General features: G+C 46.3%; 1 protein-coding gene across 6 annotated transcripts in view; it reads left to right on the forward strand.

Moving 5' to 3' along the window:
* The window catches only part of BRD9 (bromodomain containing 9), a 209007-nt gene that overhangs the window by 73765 nt on the left and 115986 nt on the right, over positions 1-19256 (forward strand). For all 6 annotated transcript variants that reach the window (XM_033929788.1, XM_033929790.1, XM_033929791.1 and 3 more), the window contains exon 8: positions 12722-12854. In XM_033929788.1, the coding sequence (XP_033785679.1) occupies positions 12722-12854 (133 nt within the window). The remainder of the gene's footprint in view (positions 1-12721; positions 12855-19256) is intronic.

Here is a 19256-nt window from a genome sequence, read left to right on the forward strand (position 1 = left end):
CTTGGGAGAAACTCTTCCTCAGTGCTGCTTTGGTTGTGAGACAAATTAGCCAGGGTGGAGAGTGCCGGGTTTTCCTGAGGTTTATTCTGCATCTGAGCAGTAGTGTCACACAGGGGAAGTGGCAGGGTTTCATACACTCTATCAGACCTACCATATGCTATCTCTTCATCTCCCTTTAGAAATCCAGTGTGCTTGTCCCATGCTTTCTAGAAATCAGACAAAGTCTTTGTCTCCTCCACCAATGGGAATTCATTCTATACATCCACAGAGAATAAGATAATTCTGTATACCTTCATTCCTATGTATTCAGTGCTTCCTAATTCTTATGATTCCTTCCTGTTGAAACATGGTTGCCTCCATGCATTTATGCAATAGATGTATTTAAATGTCTTTATCATATTTACCCTTTCCCGCCTTTTTTCCAAAGTATACAAATTGAGATCTTTAAATCTATCCCCATAAGCTTTATGATGAAAGAGGAAGAGTGGAGGAGAGTGTATTGTAAGGGTTAGAGCTACAGCCTCAGCACCCTGGGGTTGTGAGTTCAAATCCTGTACCACTCCTAGTGATCCTGGGCAAGTCACTTAATCTTCCACTGCCCCAGGTACATTAGGCAGATTGTGAGCCCACAGGGACAGATAGGGAAAATGCTTGAAGTACCTATATGTAAGCCACTTTGAGTGTGGTTGTAAAATTACAAAAAGTTTCAAGTTTATTAAAAGATTTTTTAAACCGCTTAATCAGGTTTCTAAGCGGTGTACAATATAAAATTTACATAAAAATATATTAAAACTGGGGATATTGGATAAAATCCAAGTGTCATAATAAAGCACTGATAAGACATATAGACCTACTTCAAACAATAGGAAAATGGGGGAGAACTACAATCGTAGAAGAAAAGTGCAACAAAAAAGGGAAAATACAATAGGTTAGGGTAAAAAGTAATAATTTTGATTTAATTTTTGTCCTTAAGAGGACAGTTGTTGTTCAAAAGCATCCTGGAACAAGAATGTTTTTAATTTTGCTTTAAATTGTTTTATATCGGATTTACTACACAAATGGTTAGGCAGTGAATTCCAGAGAGTAGGGGCAGTGACGGCAAAATTATTGGAACACCACGTATTGATTAATTTTAAAGAAGGTATGACGAGAAGATTCTGAGACATTGAACGTAGAGATTTTAAAGAATTATAAGGAATTAAAAGTTTGTTAATGAACTCTGGTTGATTGTTTAATTTTGTTTTAAATGTTAAAAGTAAGATTTTATAACTGATTCTATGTTCGACTGGTAACCAATGTGCACTAATCAGAAGAGGTGAAACGTGATCGTATTTCTTTGCACCACAAATTATCTTAATAGCTGTGTTTTGTACAATCTGAAGCCGTCTAATTTCCTTTTTTGTAATGCCCTTATACAAGGCATTACAGTAATCTATACAAGAAATTACTAGGATGTGGATCAATGTGTTCAAGGAGGCTAATTCAAGTAACTTTTCAAGGGAACGTATCATCCTGAATCGATAGAAGCATTTCTGAACGACCGTTCTAATGTGAAAATGATAAGAAAATTTACTGTCAAAAATAACTCCAAATAGTTTTAGAGTAGGGACAATTTTGATGGGGAGCGAGAATGCCTTCAGAAGGGCCTTCAGAAGGGGCAAGTCACTGCACAAGCAGCAGACAGAGAGAGAGAGAGGACACTAGCAGCAGACAGAGAGAGAGAGGACACCAGCAGCAGACAGAGAGTGAGAGGACACCAGCAGCAGACAGAGAGAGAGAGGGGGGGGGGGACACCAGCAGCAGACAGAGAGAGAGAGAGGGGGGACACCAGCAGCAGAGAGAGAGAGGACACCATCAGCAGACAGAGAGAGAGAGAGAGAAGGAACATCAGCAGACAGAGAGAGAGAGAGAGAAGGAACACCAGCAGATAGAGAGAGAGAGAGAGGGGACACCAGCAGGGGAGAGAGAGAGAGAGGGGACACCAGCAGCAGACAGAGAGTGAGAGGACACCAGCAGCAGACAGAGAGAGAGAGGGGGGGGGGGACACCAGCAGCAGACAGAGAGAGAGAGAGAGGGGGGACACCAGCAGTAGACAGAGAGAGAGGACACCATCAGCAGACAGAGAGAGAGAGAGAGAGAGAGGGAACACCAGCAGCAGACAGAGAGAGAGGGGACACCAGCAGCAGACAGAGGGAGAGAGAGAGGACACCAGCAGCAGACAGAGGGAGAGAGGACACCAGCAGCAGACAGAGAGAGAGAGAGAGAGGACACCAGCAGCAGACAGAGAGAGAGGACACCAGCAGCAGACAGAGAGAGAGGACACCAGCAGCAGACAGAGAGAGAGAGAGAGGGGGGGGGGACACCAGCAGCAGACAGAGAGAGAGAGAGAGAGAGGGGGGGGGGACACCAGCAGCAGAGAGAGAGAGGACACCAGCAGTAGACAGAGAGAGAGAGGACACCATCAGCAGACAGAGAGAGAGAGAGAGAGAGGGAACACCAGCAGCAGACAGAGGGAAAAAGAGAGGACACCAGCAGAGAGAGAGAGGACACCAGCAGCAGACAGAGAGAGAGAGGACACCAGCAGCAGACAGAGAGAGAGAGAGAGAGAGAGAGAGGACACCAGCAGCAGACAGAGAGAGAGGGGACACCAGCAGCAGAGAGAGAGAGAGAGAGGGGACACCAGCAGCAGACAGAGGGAAAAAGAGAGGACACCAGCAGAGAGAGAGAGGACACCAGCAGCAGACAGAGAGAGAGAGAGGACACCAGCAGCAGAGAGAGAGGACACCAGCAGCAGACAGAGAGAGAGAGAGAGAGAGGACACCAGCAGCAGACAGAGAGAGAGAGAGGACACCAGCAGCAGACAGAGAGAGAGAGAGAGGACACCAGCAGCAGACAGAGAGAGAGAGAGAGAGAGGACACCAGCAGCAGACAGAGAGAGAGAGAGAGAGGACACCAGCAGCAGACAGAGAGAGAGAGAGGACACCAGCAAGAGAGAGAGAGGACACCAGCAAGAGAGAGAGGTCACCAGCAAGAGAGAGAGAGGTCACCAACAAGAGAGAGAGAGAGGACACCAGCAAGAGAGAGAGAGGACACCAGCAGTAGACAGAGAGAGAGGACACCATCAGCAGACAGAGAGAGAGAGAGGGAACACCAGCAGCAGACAGAGAGAGAGGGGACACCAGCAGCAGAGAGAGAGGGGACACCAGCAGCAGACAGAGGGAGAGAGAGAGAACACCAGCAGCAGACAGAGAGAGAGAGAGAGGACACCAGCAGCAGACAGAGAGAGAGAGAGAGGACACCAGCAGCAGACAGAGAGAGAGAGAGGGGGGGGGACACCAGCAGCAGAGAGAGAGAGGACACCAGCAGTAGACAGAGAGAGAGGACACCATCAGCAGACACAGAGAGAGAGAGAGGGAACACCAGCAGCAGACAGAGAGAGAGGGGACACCAGCAGCAGCAGAGAGAGAGAGAGGGGACACCAGCAGCAGACAGAGGGAAAAAGAGAGGACACCAGCAGTAGACAGAGAGAGAGAGGACACCAGCAGCAGACAGAGAGAGAGAGAGGACACCAGCAGCAGAGAGAGAGAGAGAGGACACCAGCAGCAGACAGAGAGAGAGAGAGAGAGAGAGAGAGAGGACACCAGCAGCAGACAGAGAGAGAGAGGACACCGGCAGCAGACAGAGAGAGAGAGAGAGAGAGAGGACACCATCAGCAGACAGAGAGAGAGAGAGAAGGAACACCAGCAGCAGATAGAGAGAGAGAGAGGGGACACCAGCAGCAGAGAGAGAGAGAGGGGACACCAGCAGCAGACAGAGAGAGAGAGGGGGGACACCAGCAGCAGAGAGAGAGAGGACACCAGCAGTAGACAGAGAAAGAGGACACCATCAGCAGACAGAGAGAGAGGGGACACCAGCAGCAGAGAGAGAGAGAGAGAGGGGACACCAGCAGCAGACAGAGAGAGAGAGGGGGGGGGACACCAGCAGCAGACAGAGGGAGAGAGAGAGGACACCAGCAGTAGACAGAGAGAGAGAGGACACCAGCAGCAGACAGAGAGAGAGGACACCAACAGCAGACAGAGAGAGAGAGAGAGAGGACACCAGCAGCAGACAGAGAGAGAGAGAGAGAGAGAGAGGACACCAGCAGCAGACAGAGAGAGAGAGAGGACACCAGCAAGAGAGAGAGGTCACCAGCAAGAGAGAGAGAGGTCACTAACAAGAGAGAGAGAGAGGACATCAGCAAGAGAGAGAGAGGACACCAGCAGTAGACAGAGAGAGAGGACACCATCAGCAGACAGAGATAGAGAGAGAAGGAACACCAGCAGCAGATAGAGAGAGAGAGAGGGGACACCAGCAGCAGAGAGAGAGAGAGGGGACACCAGCAGCAGAGAGAGAGAGAGAGAGAGGGGACACCAGCAGCAGAGAGAGAGAGAGAAAGAAAGAGGGGACACCAGTAGCAGACAGAGAGTGAGAGGACACCAGCAGCAGACAGAGAAAGAGAGGGGGGGACACCAGCAGCAGACAGAGAGAGAGAGGGGGGACACCAGCAGCAGAGAGAGAGAGGACACCAGCAGTAGACAGAGAAAGAGGACACCATCAGCAGACAGAGAGAGAGGGGACACCAGCAGCAGAGAGAGAGAGAGAGAGGGGACACCAGCAGCAGACAGAGAGAGAGAGAGGGGGGACACCAGCAGCAGACAGAGGGAGAGAGAGAGGACACCAGCAGTAGACAGAAAGAGAGAGGACACCAGCAGCAGACAGAGAGAGAGGACACCAACAGCAGACAGAGAGAGAGAGAGGACACCAGCAGCAGACAGAGAGAGAGAGAGAGAGAGAGAGAGGACACCAGCAGCAGACAGAGAGAGAGAGAGAGGACACCAGCAGCAGAGAGAGAGAGAGAGAGAGAGAGAGAGAGAGAGAGAGGACACCAGCAGCAGACAGAGAGAGAGAGAGGACACCAGCAAGAGAGAGAGAGGACACCAGCAAGAGAGAGAGAGGTCACCAGCAAGAGAGAGAGAGGTCACCAACAAGAGAGAGAGAGAGGACACCAGCAAGAGAGAGAGAGGACACCAGCAGTAGACAGAGAGAGAGGACACCATCAGCAGACAGAGAGAGAGAGAGAGAGAGAGAAGGAACACCAGCAGCAGATAGAGAGAGAGAGAGGGGACACCAGCAGCAGAGAGAGAGAGGGGGGACACCAGCAGCAGAGAGAGAGAGAGAGAGAGAGAGAAAGAGGGGACACCAGTAGCAGACAGAGAGTGAGAGGACACCAGCAGCAGACAGAGAAAGAGAGGGGGGGACACCAGCAGCAGACAGAGAGAGAGAGGGGGGACACCAGCAGCAGAGAGAGAGAGGACACCAGCAGTAGACAGAGAAAGAGGACACCATCAGCAGACAGAGAGAGAGGGGACACCAGCAGCAGAGAGAGAGAGAGAGAGGGGACACCAGCAGCAGACAGAGAGAGAGAGAGGGGGGACACCAGCAGCAGACAGAGGGAGAGAGAGAGGACACCAGCAGTAGACAGAGAGAGAGAGGACACCAGCAGCAGACAGAGAGAGAGGACACCAACAGCAGACAGAGAGAGAGAGAGAGAGGACACCAGCAGCAGACAGAGAGAGAGAGAGAGGACACCAGCAGCAGACAGAGAGAGAGAGAGGACACCAGCAGCAGACAGAGAGAGAGAGAGAGGACACCAGCAGCAGACAGAGAGAGAGAGAGAGAGAGAGAGGACACCAGCAGCAGACAGAGAGAGAGAGAGGACACCAGCAAGAGAGAGAGAGGACACCAGCAAGAGAGAGAGGTCACCAACAAGAGAGAGAGAGAGGTCACCAACAAGAGAGAGAGAGAGGACACCAGCAAGAGAGAGAGAGGACACCAGCAGGAGACAGAGAGAGAAATAGGCCACTAGCAGCAGAGAGAGAGAGAGAGAAAGGCCACTAGCAGCAGAGAGAGAGAGAGGCCACCAGCAGCAGAGAGAGAGAGGCCACCAGCAGCAAAGAGAGAGAGGCCACTAGCAGCAGACAGAGAGAGAGAGAGAGAGAGGCCACCAGCAGCAGAGAGAAAGAGGCCACCAGCAGCAGACAGAAAGAGAGAGAGGACACCAGCAGCTATGGAAGCAGAAGACAGGAGCAGCAAGATGAGCTACCCAGTTTTCTGCACCGTCTGCCATAAGTATGATTACCTCCCCGTTTGGGAGGTGGTCTTATGTATGGACTCGGTGGGGAGAACTGGAGAGCCTGAAGAAACAAGTTAGACTCCTAGAGGGCAGAATACTGGAACTAGAAGCACTTCGAGAAGTGGAAGAGGAGGACAGAGATGCAGATAACGTCAAAACAGAGGAAAACCATTGAGGATGAAGTCTGGAAGCTGGAGAAGTTCAACGAGGAGGCATACAGGGAGGCCGTGGAAAACCACAACCAACAGTAGAACTATCAGCCAACAGATACACCTTCAGGGAGTGAGGATCGCCAGGAGAATAGCCACAAGGAAGAAATGGGTGACACAGCAGTGAGCTCTGGAAGCAGCGGAGCGAACCCGCAAGAAGATGAGTCCGGTGCAAGCCAATGCCAGAATGAGGGAAGATGGAAGTGCACGGAGGACACTGACCTAGGGCTGGAGAGATGGACTCACACCAGGGACACAGACCTGCGCCTAGAGAGGCAAGAAAAGATAGAGAGGACAGCAATCGTCATGGGAGACTCCATCATCAAACAAGTCGACAGCCACATAGCAGGAAGAAGGCAGGATCGGCTGGTGACCTGCCTACTGGGAACCAAGGTAGAAGACATAGTGAGCCGCATCGATACGATCATCAACAACGCGGAAGAGGAAGATACGGCGGTGGTGATCCATGTGGGAACTAACAACGTGAGCAACAGGAATTACAGCAGGGAAGTACTGAAGGACCAGTTCCGGAGCTAGGAAAGAAGCTGAAGACCAGAACGCAGAGGATAGTGTTCTCAGAGATCCTGCCGGTACCCAGGGCTGATGAGAAGAGGCAGACGGAGCTGCAAGCAGTCAATGCGTGGATACGACACTGATATGAGGAAGAAGTATTTCACTTTGTGCGCAACTGGACGACGTTTTGGGGGAAGAACAAGCTATTCAGGAAGGATGGACTCCACCTCAGCGGAGACGGAACGAGGCTTCTTGCAAGCAACATCAGGAGAGAGATTGAGAAGTTTTTAAACTAGGAAGAAGGGGGAAGCCAAAAGTCAATGGTTCGGGAATCAGTATACCCAGAGGATACTGTGCAAGAAGTTAGCGGGGAAGACTCAGCGGACAGGACAGAAATCCGGATGGATCTAATGGGATGCAAGAGGGAAGAAAGTGCAAGAAAGTAACATGCCTCAAACGCAGATATATATACACGAATGCAAGGAGTCTAAGGAACAAGATGAGTGAATTAGAAACTATGGCACAAAAAGAGAACCTTGACATCATCGGTATCACAGAAACATGGTGGAATGAGGAAAACGTCTGGGACACTGTGCTACCGGGATACAAGCTATACCGGAGAGACAGTGGATCAAAAAGGTGGGGGCATTGCCCTGTACATCAAAGAGGGAATAGAGTCTGACGGAGAGAACATGCCGGAAACAAAGAATAAGTTAGAATCTCAATGGGTCAAAATTCCCAGAACAAATGGAACGGAAATGAAGATCGGCATCTACTACCGACCCCCAGGGCAGTCCGAAGAAATTGATGAAGAAATGATGACTAAGATTAAACACAACTTCAAAGGAGGAAATGCAGTTATCATGAGTGACTTCAATTATCCGGGGATAGACTGAAACCTAGGCACCTCCGGCTGCAGTAGGGAAACCAACTTCCTGGATGCAGTGGGCGATTGCTTCCTGGAACAACTTGTCAAGGAAAACACGAGAGGAAATGCAATTCTGGACTTACTTCAAAATGCACTACGAGGATCGGCGCAAGATGTAGAAGTAGAAGGGACGCTGGGAAGCAGTGATCATAATATGATCTGCTTCAACCAGGACACAGGGATGAAACAATGATCCAGAACGACAGCCATGGCGCTGAACTTCCGAAAAGGGAATTACGAAGGGATGAGACTCATGGTAGGGAAGAAGATTAAGAAAAGGATAGGTGCTGTAAAAATGCTAGAGCATGCATGGTCCCTTTTCAAGGATACAGTCACCGAGGCGCAAAATTTATATATACCACATATCGAGAAGGGATCCAAGAGAAAAAGGAACAAGGAACCGGCGTGGCTCACTGTAGCAGTGAAAAAAGCGATCAGAGACAAGAAGATTTCTTTTATAGTATGGAAAAGGTCAAAAACGGACAAAAACTAGAAAAAGCACAAGCAACATCAATGCAGGTGCCATAAGGTGGTAAGAGGGGCCAAAAGGGACTACGAGGAAAAGATTGCCAAGGAGGCGAAAAACTTCAAGTCATTCTTTCAATATATTAAGGGAAAACGACCTGCGAAGGAAGTGGTGGGGGCCGTTGGATGACTATGGAATAAAGGAAGTGCTAAAGGAGGACAAAGCCATAGCCGACAAACTGAACACGTTTTTTGCATCTGTATTTACAGAACAGGATATACGCAACATACCGGAGGCTGACAGGCTATACTTAGAAAAGAAGACGGGAAACTGACTGGGTTGACGTTCAGTCTAGAAGAGGTATGCAGGCAGATTGACAGGCTTAAAAATGACAAATCTCCGGGACCGGATGGCATCCATCCGAGGGTAATCAAGGAACTGAAAGGGGTTATAGCTGATCTGCTTCAAATAATAACCAATCTGTCGATCAAATCTGCAAGGATCCCGTAAGACTGGAAAGTGGTGAATGTTACACCGATCTTCAAAAAAGGTTTGAGGGGAGATCCAGGAAACTACAGGCCAATAAGTCTGACCTCGGTACCGGGAAAGATGGTAGAGGTGTTGATAAAGGATCGCATCGTTGACCACCTTGACGGACACAATCTAATGAGGACCAGTTAGCACGGTTTTAGATCGTGTATGACGAACTTGCTGCACTTCTTTGAGGGAATAAACAGACAGATAGACAAGGGCGACCTGGTCGACATTGTATATTTGGATTTTCAGAAGGCGTTTCACAAAGTTCCGCATGAACGACTGCTTCGGAAAATTGTGAGCCATGGAATCGAGGGTGAAATACTCACGTGGATTTAAAACTGGCTGGAGCATAGGAAACAGAGAGTGGGGGTAAATGGCCAATACTCGGACTGGAAGAGCGTCACCAGTGGGGTGCCGCAGGGTTCGGTGCTTGGACCCATGTTCTTCAACATCTTTATAAACAGTCTGGACATTGGTACGACGAGTGAGGTGATTAAATTTGCAGACGATACAAAGTTATTCAGAGTAGTGAAGACATTAGGGGGATTGAGAAAATCTGCAACGTGACATAATCAGGCTCGAGGAATGGCATCAACATGGCAGATGAGGTTCAACATGGATAAGTGTAAAGTGTTGCATGTAGGTAATAAAAATCTCATGCACGAATACAGGATGTCAAAGGTGGTACTTGGAGAGACCTCCCAGGAAAGAGACTTGGGAGTTATGATCGACAAGTCGATGAAGCCATCCACATAATGTGCAGCGGCGGCGAAAAGGGCGAACAGAATGCTAGGAATGATAAAGGAAGGGATCACGAACAGATCGGAGAAGGTTATCATGCCGCTGTACCGGGCCATGGTGCGCCCTTACCTGGAGTACTGCGTCTAGCACTGGTCGCCGTACATGAAGAAGGACACGGTACTACTCGAAAGGGTCCAGAAAAGAGCGACTAAGATGGTTAAGGGGCTGGAGGAGTTGTCGTACAGTGAAAGATTAGAGAAACTGGGCCTTTTCTCCCTCGAACAGAGGAGATTGAGAGGGGACATGATCGAAACATTCAAGATACTGAAGGGAATAGACTTAGTAGCTAAGGACAAGTTGTTCACCCTCTCCAAGGTAGAGAGAACGAGAGGGTACTCTCTAAAATTGAAAGGGAATAGATTCCATACGAACGTAAGGAAGTTCTTCTTAACCCAGAGAGTGGTAGAAAACTGAAACACTCTTCCGGAGTCTGTCATAGGGGAAAACACCCTCCAGGGATTCAAGACAAAGTTAGAAAAATTCCTGCTGAACAAGGACATACGCTGGTAGGATAAGTCTCAGTTAGGGTGCTGGTCTTTGACCACAGGGCCACTGCGTGAGCGGAATGCTGGGCATGATGAACCACTAGTCTGACCCAGCAGCGGCAATTCTTATGTTCTTATATAATATGTATGAGATGGATCTGCATTCACTACCTCCTTGAAATGCAAATCTATCTCTTGCATATTTATTGTGGATATCCTGAAAACCTGATCTAGCTCCGGCTCTCGAGGACTGGAATTGCCTACCCCTGTCCTAGACAAACTTGGTACATACGATTCTTCAAGAAACCCCTAAACCAATTCTGAATCTGCCCTGATATATTACCCCAAAGTCTTCCTCTGGAAAAGCCACATGCCTTGTTGAGAAAGGGAACCAAAGAGCAGCTGCCCTCAATTCCTCTAGGAATAGTCTTTTATCCATAAAATTTACACCATGTGACCATATGGAAATTCCCCAAAATTCATATATACAGTCATGTGAAAAAATAGGACATCCCCGTGAAATTGTCAGTTCTTTCTTAGGAAAGTTCACGTCGATGTCAAATCTTTTTTTTTATTTATCTCTGGAAAAGAAAGTGATGTAATTGCAGATAAACAACAAAGATTTTCCTTGATTTACTCATGAAACAAAAGATATCCACAAAAATGTGTATTCTAACTGAGGAAAAATTAGGACATCCTACACCCTAATAGCTAGTGTTACCCCCTTTGGCTGAAATAACTGCAGTGAAACGCTTCTTGTAACCATCTACCAGTCTCTGACATCAGTCTGAGGAAAGTTTGGCCCACTCCTCAATGCAGAATTCTTTCAGCTAAACTAAAACTTAGCTTTATATACTGGGTCTTCAGCCAGAAAGGAGCTCGACTCGGTTAACGGTAACTAAAAAAATACTTTAAAATGTAACCATCAGAAAATATTAATATGTGAGATGTTTGAGGGTTTCTTGTATGTACAGCCCGTTTCAAATCACCCCACAGCATCGCAATGGGATTAAAATCAGGGCTTTGACTCAGCCACTCCAGGACTCTCCATTTCTTAGTTTTCAGCCAGTCCTTGGTGGATTTACTGGTATGTTTTGGGTCATTGTGATGCAGGGTCCAGTTCTGTATCGGCTTTAATTTTCTTACTGATGGTCTCACATATTCCTCAAGGATATGTGGGGGTATCCTAATTTATTCTTCAGTTAGAATCTTTTGTTTCATGAGTAAATCAAAGAAAATTTTGTTGTTTACCTGCAATTACAACTCTTTCTTTTCCAGAGATAAATTTAAAAAAGAACTGGATATTTCATGGGATGTCCTAATTTTTTCACATGACTGTATATGGCAAGACAGATCGGGTGGGGTGTACTGGAGTTAGCTGTTGCGGCATCCCCAGTCATGGGGCGGTATAGTGGTGCCAGACAGACTTCTACGGTCTCCGTCCCATATGTGGCAAAAACGATTAAGAGCAATTATATACTACACTAGTCTTTAAGCCCGTTACATTAACAGGTGCTAGAATAAATGTGAGTGTGTGTGTGTGTGTGTCTTTCTTTCTGTCTCCCTCTTTCCTCGGCTGTCCACCACCACCACCCCTTGCCTGCTCCCCCTGTCCAGCAGTAGCGCTTCTCCCTTCCTTTTACCTCCCCCGTGTCCAACAGCACCCCTTCCCTGCTCCCCCTGTCCAGCAGCAGCCCTTCTCCCTTCGTTTTACCTCCCCCCTGTCCAGCAGCACCTCTTCCCTGCTCCCCCTATCCAGCAGCAGCCCTTCTCCCTTCGTTTTACCTCCCCCCTGTCCAGCAGCACCCCTTCACTGCTCCCCCTGTCCAGCAGCAGCCCTTCTCCCTTGGTTTAACCCTCCCCCCTGTCCAGCAGCACCTCTTCCCTGCTCCCCCTGTCCAGCATTAAGCCTTCTCCCTTCCTTTTACATCCCCCTTGTCCATCAACACCTCTTATCTGATCCCCCTGTCCATCAGTAGGCCTTCTCCTTTCCCTGATCCCTCTGTCCAGCATCCGCTGTCCCAGGCAGCCTCGGGGCTTTTGCTAGGCCAGCCCACCTCGCATTATCAAAGTGGGCCGGCCTAGCAAATGCCCTGCGGCTACTGCGTTTGCTGGTCCAGGGGTGAGAAGAGGCGTCCCGGCAGCAGCAACAGCGCTCAAATCGCTGCACACTCTGCAAGCTGCTCCATGGGCCGCAAGCCGTCTCACGCGCCTGAAATCAAATTAGGCACAGAGGCACACATCACGCTGTCAGGGAACAAGGCGTTGTAAGTGCGCATGCGCGCTTAGGGTTTTATTATAGAAGATTCAAATCATCTGAGTACAGGTCTTCATGAGCATATTTTTCCTTAGGAAGTTGATGTCACTTATGTTCATACTTGCTGCACAAGTGAGGTCTGTTTTTAACTTTACCTGTCCTAAGAATAAACCTTATTGTTTATTTTGTTCAACCAGGAACCCCTTTTAATGGTTTGTAGAAGAGAAGAACATAAATAGGCAGCTTCAATAAAACATTTGTTATAGCATTAGTAAATTAAGGCTGAAGAATTTATTTCAGTTGATGTTGGTTTTCTTAATTTCATTTTCCAAACTCATGTTCTTCGTTTTTAGTTGTATATTTGAACCAGAAGGTAATGCTTGCAGTTTAACAGACAGCACAGCAGAAGAACATGTCATGGCTTTGGTGGAGCATGCTGCAGATGAAGCTCGAGACAGGATCAACCAATATCTCCCTAATAGCCAGGTATGTTTTAATTAAAAAGTGTTCTTATTATTTGAACTGTATAAGGCTCTTTAGTCCTTCAAACCTCCAGTTTGTATGGTTTTTAGATCTACCTAAATAATGTGTTAACTAGAATTTTAGACCAAAGGTATGGTCGATATCATACCCAAAAATTCCAAAACATATATGCTCTTGAGGACTTGAACTGCCTACATAGTTAATGCCTAGTTTTTGTTTTATTGTAGACCCAAGATGCATCTTGAAATACAGTATAATAATATTAAGGAGCAAATTTTAGATGTCTCATGCACTATTTGCAAGTATAAATAATGGATTTATTCATGCAGATTGGAATAGAGGCACATAGAGTAGTTTTATGTAGCATTTTCTTTAGGCTGTTTTACATTTGGAAGAGGCCTTTTATAAAATTGTACATCTCCATGCATGTGTAAAAAGTAGGCAAATGGAAAAAACACATACTTTAACACAGTCTGGGCATACATTTTTCCAGGGTGTTGTTTGGGTGATATGGAGGTAGAGTTGCAGTGACCTTGCATATTTTATAAAATACATAGATATGATCTTAGAGTAAACGCACTGTTTTCAGAACAGGCGTAAATGTGTGCATGGGTGTTGGTCCTGGGAACCTGTTTTATAAAAACAGGTACCCATGCTGTCTTTATGAAATAGTCTTAAAATAGGTGCCTTTTATAAAATTACCCTCCAAGAAAATTGAATACAGGGATTCTTCATAAATTCTTTGTACAGAATGAAGATTAAATTTGGGTGATCTTTTGCAGTTTGTGTATTTTGTATCTGAAAACATTAATACATGCATGTGTTTTATACACAGCCTGATAATGTGAATTATGTCAGAAGAATTGCCATTCTTAATCAGACTAAAGGTACACTTAGTTAAGCATTCTATTTCTAACAGTGGCCAGTCCAGGTTATAATACCTGGCAGGATCCCTATAAAGTAGTTAGATTCTATGCTATTTACTCCGAAAATAAGCAGTGGCTTTCCCCAGGTCTGCCTTAACAGTTTATGGACTTTTTGTCTTTCAGGGGTTGGTTTTTGGGTTTTTTTTAACACACCTATGCTAAATACTTTTACCACATCCTCTAACAGTGAGTTACAGACCTTTATTCACTGAAGGAAAAAAATATTTTCTTTGAGAATAAACTGGATACTTTTGTAGGAGATTGATCAGTTCCTACAAATGTATCCTTTATGATATGGCTTTCTACACCTGTGTTAACTATAGGGCTCCTGTTCTATATTACTTTCTGACAGATCTCACTTGTGAGTTCCTGAATGCTATATTTTTGCATATTTACAGTTTCTGGTGCAAAAGGTAGATCAGTCTTGACCAGTAGGTTGTTTTCCTCTCTATGAGTTGTATAGAAGACTTCATCTAACATTTTCAGCTCTGCCTACTTATTCACTGGGCTGTGATGTAACTTCTCAGTCTTTTCTTCTACTGCAAGTTGCAAGATGTCTTTTTGATCTGCTCTGAGTGTACATAATTATTTTTGGATTTTTATCCAGATTTGAAGGCTTTGCAGTGCTTAAGAGGTTCCTTGCATCCCTGGGGCAGCTCTGCCTGGGAAAAGACACAGACTCTCTGAGTAGAAGTCTGTAGCTAACAGGGCTCGGCACTATCTGCAGGTGCCGAGATTGATGGTGGCGACCATAGAGGTATTCATTGAGCAAAAGCTCATCTTTTCCCTCTTCAAAAAATACTACTGTCCCACTGGTCTCCATAGGCAGATTGTCTGAAGAAGCCACTAACCTGGTGGTGGAGTTGCGTTGAAGTTTACGTCAGTGGCTTCGGCCAGAGTCAAGAAAAAGGCTTGCCTCTCCACTTATCCTCTTGGGTGATCCTGATGTCAGATACCAGCCTTTATGGCTGGGAAGGTCATTGTCATTACCTGTTCAGGGCTACTGGTCGACTCCATAGAGGAACAACAGCTTAGAGACGCAAACCGTTTGACTGGCCCTACAACCGTTGGCGAACACCCTGGATAGCAAAGTGTTGGGGTTTTCTCGGACAATGCCACCACGGTGGCCTTTGTCCATGACATGTGCATTTCAACTATTGCAGCCTGAAGACTCCAGCCCCAGGGGAGTAGTCTCCGTCTCAGAGAGCTTTCAACAGCATTGTGAGCCCAGTCCCAGCGAAGTAATCTCCATCTCGGAGCACTTTCGACAGCATTGTGCGCTTTTGGGGGCACTCAACATTCAATTTTCTGAAGTTGGCAATTCCCCCCCTAAATCAGCAGTGCCAAGAGAAAGGGCTATTGTGCATTTTTCTGCGTGATCCATGGTGGGCTGAGCCATGTGAAGGTTAGCGAACCATCCGGGGTTGGAAATACTGGTTGCTCCAGACTGGCCGCATTGACTGTGGTATGTGAATCTGGTTTGCCTATAGAGAGGCAAGTGGCTCAAACTGCCACTGCACCCAACTCTTCTTTCACAGGGTCCAGTTACCCTAGATCAGGGGTAGGCAATTCTGGTCCTTGAGAGCCAGAGCCAGGTCAGGTTTTCAGGATATTCACAATAAATATGCATGAGATAGATTTGAGTTTTGTTGTGATTTTTGAATGCTGAACTGAATCTATTATTACTATGATTCCTATTTCTCAGGCTCTATAATAAATACTAACAACAAAGAGGCACAACCAGTCACAACAGGGTTTGGATGGGGGACGCCCAGGGTAAGCTACAATCCTAGCCTACAAACTCCACTTAAGAATTAAAGGGCGCTCTCAGTGTGAACCATCAGCAATGGGAGCAGAAGCTCCGATACTTCACTTCTGGGTTGAGGCGGGAAGCCTCCACCACCACACCATCATTGAGCCCCCTAAGTGTATATAATGAAAAACACCTGCAATAAGGCCCTAAATAAATAATACAATCTAAGCAACCCCGTGAGCAAATCAAACTCAAACGGTGGGATTATAACCTGAGCGACCCCCACACAAACCCTGCCAGCCGAAACCCGCCAAGCTAGAAATAAAGCAATAAAGAACAATATCAACAAATGCTCAAATACAATCACAAATAATACTTATCTGAACCAAACTACCACGAATGAAAATGCCAGGAGCCAAAGTTCAACCACGCTGGTTTCGGGGAGGAGCCCTTCTTCAGGAACCTAGCCCCCGACCAAAAACCAAAAACAAAGAAAAAATGCAAAAACGCGAAGCGGGACGGCTGGAGCCGCTTCGCGTTTTTGCATTTTTTCTTTGTTTTTGGTTTTTGGTCGGGGGCTAGGTTCCTGAAGAAGGGCTCCTCCCCGAAACCAGCGTGGTTGAACTTTGGCTCCTGGCGTTTTCATTCGTGGTAGTTTGGTTCAGATAAGTATTATTTGTGATTGTATTTGAGCATTTGTTGATATTGTTCTTTATTGCTTTATTTCTAGCTTGGCGGGTTTCGGCTGGCAGGGTTTGTGTGGGGGTCGCTCAGGTTATAATCCCACCGTTTGAGTTTGATTTGCTCACGGGGTTGCTTAGATTGTATTATTTATTTAGGGCCTTATTGCAGGTGTTTTTCATTATATACACATAGGGGGCTCAATGATGGTGTGGTGGTGGAGGCTTCCCGCCTCAACCCAGAAGTGAAGTATCGGAGCTTCTGCTCCCATTGCTGATGGTTCACACTGAGAGCGCCCTTTAATTCTTAAGTGGAGTTTGTAGGCTAGGATTGTAGCTTACCCTGGGCGTCCCCCATCCAAACCCTGTTGTGACTGGTTGTGCCTCTTTGTTGTTACTATTTTAGGATTTTTGGCATACATATTGAGTGTAGTGTTGTGTCTATAATAAATACGCCAGAACCTTCTGCTGCCTAGACCACTGCCCATCCACCATCATGAGAGCAGCCCCCACCCTCCTCAAGGCCATGCTCTTCGACTGGATCGCTCATCTAATGGCAAACGGCAAATTCCCAACCCACCTTGGCCACATCCTCTTCTCGCCCATTGTAAAGAACCAGAAAGACCCCATATCAACAACATCCAACCACAGACCAGTAGCCAACATCCCCTTCTTCACCAAACTGATGGAAGGTCTGATCAACACTGCCCTCACAAACTACCTAGATACATTTTCAATACTTCACGAATTCTAGTCAGGATTCCACTCACACCACAGCACCGAAACAGACTTAGCCTCCATCATAGATCACATCGCACAATGACTCAGCTCAGGGAAACACGCACTAATACTCCAATTAGACCTTAGCAGCGCCTTTGACTTGGTGGTCCATGACATTCTACTCAACCGTCTAGATGCCATAGGTATCTCAGACCACGTACTCAACTGGTTTAGAGGCTTCCTAAAAAACCTATCCTACCAAGTCATCAGCGAGCAAACCTACTCCCAGGCTTGGACCAACCCCTTTGGAAACGCTTCCATTTATCCCCCACCCTATTTAACCCAGGAACTATCCAAACTGAACCTTCAATCATACATCTACACGGATGACATTACAATCATCGTTCCCATCTCTACACTGGCAACTGAAACCAGACACTTCTTCTCATCAATCATCAACCAAGTAGAACAATGGTCAACAAACTCCAAACTAAAGCTAAACCTAGAAAAGACCAAGATATTTATGGCCTCCCCAACAAACAAGCTAACCAAATCAGCTATCAACCTAAATGGAAGGAACTTCCCAATTAGCCCTACCATCAAAATCCTAGGAGTCACCCTAGATCATCAACTTGAAGCCCATACCAACATCCTAGTTAAAAAATGCTTCCACTTACTATGGAAACTACACACACTAAAATCATACTTCGATTTCACATCATTCAGACTGTTGGTCCAGTCTCTGGTCCTGAGCTCACTGGACTACTGCAACATAATCTACCTAGTATCTCACAAAAAAACCATCAAGAAACTGAGACTTATCTGTTCACTGGCTACCTATCAAGGCCAAAATAATCTTCAAATTTGGTTGCCTCTGCTTTAAGACTTTTTTCGGCACTGCCCCCACCTACCTCTTGAAACACTTCACCCTACAGAACACACTCCGCTTCTCTTGCAGAACATTATTGTTCACATTTCCTTTTCCCAAAGGATGCAAATTCAAAAGATTCCTCAACAGGACACTCTCCTTTCAAGCAGGGATCTGCAACAACACCTTAAGCAACCTAATCCTGAACGCACTAACATATTCATTCGGAAAATCACTAAAAACCCACTTATTTGACAAATTTATCTGATCCTTCAATTCTGCTCAACACCTACCTCGTCTTACATGTTCCTTCCTCCTACCCTATACCTCCTGTCACTTAACTGTCTTCTTCACCTTCCCAAATCTAACTGATGTTACCCCGCTGTCCTTACAGCACCTCTTGTTGTACACCATCTTGAACTGAAAAGGTATGACGGGATATAAATAAAGCTATTATTATTACTGAGAGAGCAGTGAATAAACTGTATAAAGAATTGCACCAGTGCATACCAGGCTACTAAACAACCTTGCTCAGCTGAGGTTTGTGTGCACTGGGCCAGGTCACTTGCATCCAGCTTGGCTGCGCCCAGTCACAAGATATATAGATATATATTCTGCCCACTAGGGTCACTTGTGGTCTTCAGTACTTCAAAGGGAGCCGTCTAGTGGATTACACTAACCCCTCAGCTCTCAGTTTGGCATGTTGTAAATCACTAAGGTGTCTTTACTGCAGGCACAGTTTTAATATATTGTCTATGCAGCTGTTATAATCTTTTTTTCTTTTCTTGATGAGCTACTCCTGTCCTGTCGCATTCCAGGATAGTATAAGCAGTCTATTCATTGTCATTATTTTTAGAGAATATATCCCAGGCCTAAAGATATCCATTCACACTCCTCATGAATCCAAGTTCACCACTTTGCGCACACAAACACTACTGTCTTATACATCACAATATTGCATCTCTCAACACTCATCACACTCAGTACTATCCCCATATTGTCTAGTTGAGCCTCATTACAATAGGACAAAGAATCCAAAGTTTCTCAGCATATAAATATTTAAGCCTCCTGAGAGGTTCTCCCAAATACCCCCACCACCCAGCTCCCCCCAATCTCCAAATAAACTGTAACTCAAATCAAAAAATAGAAAATCCTCATCCAACACTGCTCTCAACTTGGAGAAGTAGTAGTAACACCACACCAGTTAAAAATAGGTATGTTGTCTACTTACAAAGAGCTGATAGGATATAAGTAGTATACTTTGACACTACATCCTTCAGGTTACTGGTGCAATCGCTGATCCTATCCACCCTGGACTACTGCAACATCGTCTACCTGGGTATCCCACAAAAAACATTTTTAAAAAACTGAGATTAGTACAAAACACTGCAGTTCGCTTAATCTTCGGACTACGAAAACAAGACCACACCAGCCCATATTACAAAAAACTGCACTGGC

The sequence above is a fragment of the Geotrypetes seraphini genome, chromosome 2, assembly GCF_902459505.1.
Source record: "Geotrypetes seraphini chromosome 2, aGeoSer1.1, whole genome shotgun sequence".
Taxonomy (NCBI): domain Eukaryota; kingdom Metazoa; phylum Chordata; class Amphibia; order Gymnophiona; family Dermophiidae; genus Geotrypetes; species Geotrypetes seraphini.